This window comes from Podarcis vaucheri, assembly GCF_965113315.1.
Source record: "Podarcis vaucheri genome assembly, chromosome: 7".
NCBI classification, from domain to species: Eukaryota; Metazoa; Chordata; class Lepidosauria; order Squamata; family Lacertidae; genus Podarcis; species Podarcis vaucheri.
The window spans coordinates 9,660,533-9,667,569 of NC_138765.1; the positions used below are offsets into that span (position 1 = coordinate 9,660,533).

General features: G+C 51.1%; 1 protein-coding gene across 1 annotated transcript in view; it reads right to left on the reverse strand.

Annotated features, from left to right (window-relative positions):
- Window positions 1-5,911, reverse strand: part of SLC1A5 (solute carrier family 1 member 5) — a 44,020-nt gene extending 38,109 nt beyond the window's left edge. The window contains exon 1 of the mRNA XM_082231160.1: window positions 4,971-5,911. Within this exon, the coding sequence (XP_082087286.1) occupies window positions 4,971-5,506 (536 nt within the window). The 5' untranslated portion in view covers window positions 5,507-5,911. The remainder of the gene's footprint in view (window positions 1-4,970) is intronic.
- Window positions 5,912-7,037: the final 1,126 nt, after the last annotated feature.

Below are 7,037 nucleotides of genomic sequence, written 5' to 3' on the forward strand. Positions count from 1 at the left end.
GCAACCAAGGTTAACTGGTAGCCAAGGTGCAATTTTACTAGATTTTCTCTCTTCGGCATTAAGACACTACTTGCGGAGGCAATAGCTTGACACTGTAGATCACCCTGCTAACGCTTTCGAGCCTTCCAGATGTTTTGAATTCCAGCTCCCATCTGCCCCTGCCCAAAGGGCCAATGGTTGTGGTAAATGAGCTGAAATCCCATTATCCTGGAAGCAATTCAACTAATCCACATTCTCCTGCAATAGTGTAATTTGTGATTGTTGTTACATGCACAGAGGGGTTTTTTTTTGGGGGGGGAGGTGGAAGAAAGTAGGGGGCAAGGGTTACCAGAATACCAAATTTAGTAATGGGCAGGTGTATAAAAAGACTTCTATAGCCCCCCCCCGGGGGGGGAATATAAAAACCCAGCTAGCCCTGAAATTAAAGATTCCCATCTTGGAGAGGGTAGAAATTATCTCTACGTGGCACCCACAACTCCAAGCTATGCGGAAAAACGGTCTTGCAACAGATCCTGGACTGGGAGCATGTGTCTGGGCAGAGGAAGTGGGGGAACTGGTTCTTGTTATTTCTTAGCTTTCCCCAGCTCCTTGGAACTTTGTGTCTCAGGGGCACAGCGCCCGAGCAAAGTGCTTTGCCGTGCCAGGTGCCCAGAGGTTGCAACAGTGCGAGGAAAACTGGAAGAGAACCCACATGATCACAAAACATTGGGTCATCTATTGTGCATGCATCACATGGGTGTCAGTTCCAGCTGGTAGGCTGGGCTGGGAGCAGGGGTCTCTACGCAAGTTCTCAAATATTCTGTAGCCAAAAAAAATCTGTTATATAAATACTGTATTATGTTATGGTCTGGGTAACTACAATAACATTTTCTTGCAGTTTATACATCTGTTGCTGTTCTGTTCTGTTTTCTACTACGTATTTCTTTTCTTCCTTTCTTCTTTTTTGTGTCTTATCTTACTCTGTCTGCATGTCATTATGTATCTTTCAATAAAGAATATGAGATAAAAAATAAATCTGCTTTATGCATGGACAGGATGTTCCAGTGCTTCCAAGATCCAGGTCAGATAAAGAAAAACAAGGTGGTTCTCGTAATTTTCTATCTGGGGTGGTGACACAAACACACCAATATTGCAGCTCTTCAGGATCTCGGCAGAAAACATCTTCATCACCTGATGCTCGATTCTATTTTTAACCAGCGATACAAAGACTGAACTTGGGTCCTTTTGTGAAAGACTGTTCTATTCCATTGAGGATCTGTGCTTCCTCTAAACAATTCTAACCTGGCCTGTCTATGACCAGAATGAGGTGGTGGAACAGACTGCAGCAATTGCACATTTATGGGGCTTTTTGTTGTTGTTAAAACCCTCTGCAACAGAAAGCCAGCCCAGTTGGCAAAGGTCTTGGACACGCCACAACTACCTGCCAGTTTTCAACCTGACAGGTGAGTGTTGATGTCGGCAAACATCCCAGGAGATGCTCACCCCTCTGCCTGTCAGGTTCCCACAAGAGGAAATCTGTCTAGAGGACCTGGAGATTAGATTACAGTCCCGTATTATCTTTGCACAGCTATCATTAAACCTGCGGAAATGAGCGTTGCATGGTTGCCACAGCAACCAGCAGCACAACTAGCATTGGGCAGCGGGGGGGGGCAAGGAGGGGAGAGGGTTTTCAATAGAAGGCAACCTGCAATGTGGACCAGAATCGCCTCCCCAGGGGAGACGCATTCAAAGAATGCACTGCTTCGGCAGGATGAGCCCAAGAGGGAAAGGCTTTTGGGTGATTGCTATTACTCCTGGGAGGCATTTAACCAGTCGATGGATCTTTGGACTAACCCCGCAAGGTACTGAGTACAAAGCTGGCATGCTCTGGGTTACGACATCTTCAGTCCACCAGCTCTCCTGACCTGCAGATGAGCAGCAGTGATGGAGACAAAGGACTTTTAAACCAGGCGCATTTTGCATCTGGCTTTCAACTAAAGTGGTACCTCGGGTTACAGACGCTTCAGGTTACAGACTCCGCTAACCCAGAAATAGTACATTGGGTTAAGAACTTTGCTTCAGGATGAGAACAGAAATAGCACGGCAGAAGGAGCCCCATTAGCTAAAGTGGTACCTCAGGTTAAGAACACAGTTTCAGGTTAAGAATGGACCTCCAGAACGAATGAAGTTCTTAACCCGAGGTACCACTGTACTTGCGACCAAGTGAAGATGCCTGGGTGCCAGGAGCAGTCACTATTAAGAAGAAGAGATCAGGAATAGGCCAATATATACGTAGATTATCTCGGGATCAAGTGACTTTTCTCGAAGTTCTCGAAGGTCTTAACCCAGCTCAAGGTTGCCCTTTGAATTAGCCAGATGTTTAACTGAGAATCAACCGCAGTCTGGCTTTCCTTGGAAAAATAAGACTTAAGAGCCGCCCAAAAATGGCAGCTAGACATTCCATTTTGGTGACTGTAACCTTAGTCTAAGGCACCTAGCTTATATATCCGAGTTTCTTTCTAACAGGAGCACTGTATGCTAAAAGAATACGAATGGGGTCCGGAAATACAAGGCCTGCATCTGTTGAAGACTACTAATCTAAGACCGCCATCTAGTTTTGCCGAAGTGGCCCATAATCAGAAATGGCGATTCGATACCTTCAAGTTCCTTTTCCAAGTGGAGCTGCCAGCCAATTGTGCATAATGAGATGTTTTCTGCCACCAAATAAAACCGTGTACCAGCCGTCTCTTAAGCTGGTGCTACTCCAGATGTTTTGGACTACAACTCACTGTGCTGGTTGGGGCCTCAAAGGGAGTTGTAGATGAAAACATCTGGAGGGCATGAGGGGAAGAGAAACCTGACGCAAGGTCTCCGCATCCCTCTGCAACAGAAGCAGAAGAAGAAGAAGAGAAGAGTTTGGATTTGATATCCCGCCTTTCACTCCCCTTCAGGAGTCTCAAAGCGGCTAACATTCTCCTTTCCCTTCCTCCCCCACAACAAACACTCTGTGAGGTGAGTGGGGCTGAGAGACTTCAGAGAAGTGTGACTGGCCCAAGGTCACCCAGCAGCTGCATGTGGAGGAGCGGAGACGCGAACCCGGTTCCCCAGATTATGTGACTACCACTCTTAACCACTACACCACACTGGCTGTTCCTTGCAGCTGTTCCTTGCCATGGCCCTCTCTGCCCTGCCAACGTATTTTTCACACTTTTCACACCACCCAGAGAAGGCCTGCCGGCCCACCACAACCACCCTGGATTCCGCAAGAAGATGCAGACGCCACCCTAATCCCGGCACATTCCAGGCCTCCCACGCCTGCACCCGTCCGAAATTTCCATTTTCGTCAGGAAGGATGACATTATTTCAAAAACTGCCAGGAAGGGAGCAGGAAAACAGCCACGACGGAGCAGGATGACCATCTTAGAACATTCTGTACCCCCATCGGTGGAGGGGGGGAGGAGGGACTCAAAACCCTGTGACCAATGGCCTATCTGGAAGGGTGTATTTTAGCCCGGATTGAGACATTTTGGCCCTTTTCTCTGGCTCTCTGGAGGGGGCAGGGGAGGCTTTCCCGTTGGTTGGGAGAAATGCGATCCTCTTACACCGGATTATATTCCAGCTCATAAAGGCATGCGTGACAGGGAGGGTGGAATAAACAGATCCAAGAAAATGCGAGAAGACAGAGAGGCAATGTTTGTCCTCGCATGACACACCATCCCAGGGTTTTTTTTAAAAAAAGAAGCATTCCAGGGCCATGTCCCACAAACAAGAGGGAGGAGACGCATGAACACATGCGCCTTCTGTTTCCACTAAAGTAATGCATATTTTGGCCAACAGGAATACAGTGGTACCTCAGGTTAAGTACTTAATTCGTTCCAGAGGTCCGTTCTTAACCTGAAACTGTTCTTAACCTGAAGCACCACTTTAGCTAATGGGGCCTCCTGCTGCCGCCGCACCGCCGGAGCATGATTTCTGTTCTCATCCTGAAGCAAAGTTCCTAACCTGACGCACTATTTCTGGGTTAGCGGAGTCTGTAACCTGAAGCGTATGTAACCCGAGGTACCACTGTAGTTGGAATACAGTACCCTTTTTTTAACCGCCTGCCCTGCAAAGGAAGCATCTATTGCTTTAGGCAGGGATCTAAGTGTCACAGAAGCTTTCCCCCCCCCCCAGCACACCTCATATATGAGCCTCAAGGGGGTTGCTCTTCTCTCCCCCCCAGTCTTAATCTGAGCAAGAATTGGTGCATTTTAAGCAATAGACAGCGCCCTGAACGCATCCAAATTACAAATTGTATAACTAGCTACCCACTGCAAGGCTTGATGGCTCTTGGTTAAGTGCACGAGCTACTATATGGTCAAGATTTTATGGCTAGTGATTAACATGCAAAGCCCTAAAAAAAGCCTTTGGTATTCACACGCCAGTCAGCCTGCAAAGCAACCACGACTATCTGCTTTCAGAATACACTACCCATGGGACATGGCTTTCTCAGGAGGATCCGCCTAGGTGGCAGAAACGAACCGCGTCACATTAAGATGCAGTTAACTGCTCCTGCCACGTGTGGCTTTACCCCAGGGTTCAGCCTTGACGGCGTTCCTCCTGGAGGGTGGACGACAGCACCAACACTGGACAAACAGGAGTGCCTATGGGGAAGCGCTATCCCGTTCCTCGCACTGGGTTTTCGTCGCTGCCATCGATGTACAGGTGATATTCCCTTTAAAATTAATTGCTCCTTTCCAGAGTTACTGCTTTGGTTTGCTGAAATGTGGAATTGTACAAAGCATAAAATGCAGTGCAAGCTATACTTTGAAAAAAACAACAACAAGGTGTACGTCTGGCTGTTAACCAGAAGGTTGACGGATCGAGCCCGGCCAGGGGCGGCTGGGCGCAGGGTTCCTGTTTTGCAGGGGATCCCTTCCAATTCTACGATTCCAAGAGTGCCTCTGAGCATGCGACGCCTGCAGAAACCCGAATTCCCCTTCCCCGCTCACCTGATGAGGTCGAGGAAGGAGTCGACCACTTGCTTGGCCTCGGGCACGGCCGCCTCGTCGCCGAAGAGCTTGGGGGCCGACGCCCCCTCTCCGGGCTTGATGATGAAGGCCAGGGCGACGCCGATGGAGGACGCCAGCAGGGTGGTGAGCAGGAAGAAGAGCATCGCCCAGCCGCCCAAGCGCCCCAAGGCAGCCGGGTCCAGGCTGGCGGCGCCCGCCACCAGGCTACACACCACCAAGGGCAAGATGATCATCTTCAGCAAGCGCAGCAGCAGCTCCCCGGGGAAGGAGAAGAGCAGGATGTCCACGCGGCTCAGCCCGCCGCCCGGCAGCTGCCGCACCCCGAGCCCCACCACCACGCCCGCCACCACGCCGGCCACCGTCAGCAGCACGAGCAGGTTGGCTCGCAGGCAGCCCCGCAGGCGGGACGCCCCCAGGCTGCTCTTGCCGCCGCCCTCGGGGACCTCCACTCCGACGTGCGGTGCCGGAGCACCGATGCTGCCGTTGGAGGCGCCGGGGAATTTCTCCGCCGCCATCGCGGAGCAATTAAAAGCACGCGCACAAAAAAAAAAATAAGAAAGGAGGGCGGAAATGGAAAGAGATCTGGTAAAAATGCACCCAATAAGGAATTTCTTAAGGAAGAAGCTGCAGCTGCGGCCAAGTTCCCACGCGTAAAGCTCCCAAAATCAGGATGCGATTTGGTGCACAATGGAATAAGCGCCACGCGGAACCAGGTGGGGGGTTCCCTCGGCCAGATCAGGTGGGTCAAGCGTGATCCAGTGGATTCCTCGTGCTGCTGCTCCTGCTGCTTCAGTCTCCTCCCCAGGGAAGTTCCTTTAAACCACTGCCGGCTCCGATTTCCACGTGGCCGCCCCGATCCCCCGCTGAACAGACCCGGCTCCGCTCTCCGCCACGCGGGAAGTGCCGGGGCAGTGCCCATGCGGCTCTTCTCTTTGCTGGGAGGAGGACACGCCCCCTTCTGGGCGGGGACGTGGGCGGTGGCTCCTGGAATTCGGCACCGGGTTGGCTGAAGGGGATGTACGTCATGAAGGGCGGGGCGCGATCGATATAAAGTGTTCCCTACCAGCGACGAGGGTGGAAAGGGGGCGGGGTCTCTTTGACGTCATGTTCTTCAGGAGGGGGAAAATGGGCGGGGATTGGTGGGGATGGGCGGCCCAATGAGCCTCTGACGGTTTCCCGCCCAACAGGCCTTTTGCGCTTCTTTTTACCTCAGGGCGAAGGGATGTTGCCTCAGCCGGCGGTTAGACCGCGCAAAAAAGGAGGCCCCTTCCCCGGAGCTCTGAGTTAATTAACTTAGGCTAACTAATTACCTGGCCTACCCACCCCGCATACCAGAAAGTCATTAATGTGAAACAACAACATTTCTATAAACATATTATTCAAAGGGTGAGGGAAGCTCTCTCCTCCAGGGACAGGTTTATCAGTTGCACCTTTAGCATAAGGGCAGCCATATTGGATCAGGCCAAAAACCTGCCCAGTCCAGCATCCTGAGCCCACAGTGGCCAACCAGATGCGTGTGTGAAACCTGTAAGCAGGACCTGAGTGCAACACTAACACTTCCTCACTTGTAGTTCCCAGCGACTTGTATGCAGGGGCATAATGCATAGCAGTCATGGCTAGTAACTGTTATATACAGTGGTGCCCCGCAAGATGAATGCATCGCAAGACGGAAAACCCGCTAGACGAAAGGGTTTTCCGTTTTGGAGGTGCTTCGCAAAACGAATTTCCTATGGGCTTGCTTCGCAAGACGAAAATGTCTTGCGAGTTCCTGCGTTTTTTCCCCCTCCCCCCTTTTTCCCAAGCCACTAAGCCGCTTAACAGCTGATCCGCTAAGCCGCTTAACAGCTGATCCGCTAAGCTGCTAAGCCGCTTATCAGCTGATCCGCTAAGCCGCTAAACCGCTTATCAGCTAATCCGCTAAGGCCGCTAATAGTGCTAATCCGCTAATGGGCTTGCTTCGCAAGACGAAAAAACCGCAAGACGAAGAGACTCGCGGAACGGATTCTTTTCGTCTTGCGAGGCACCACTGTACTGAAGTTCTCACCC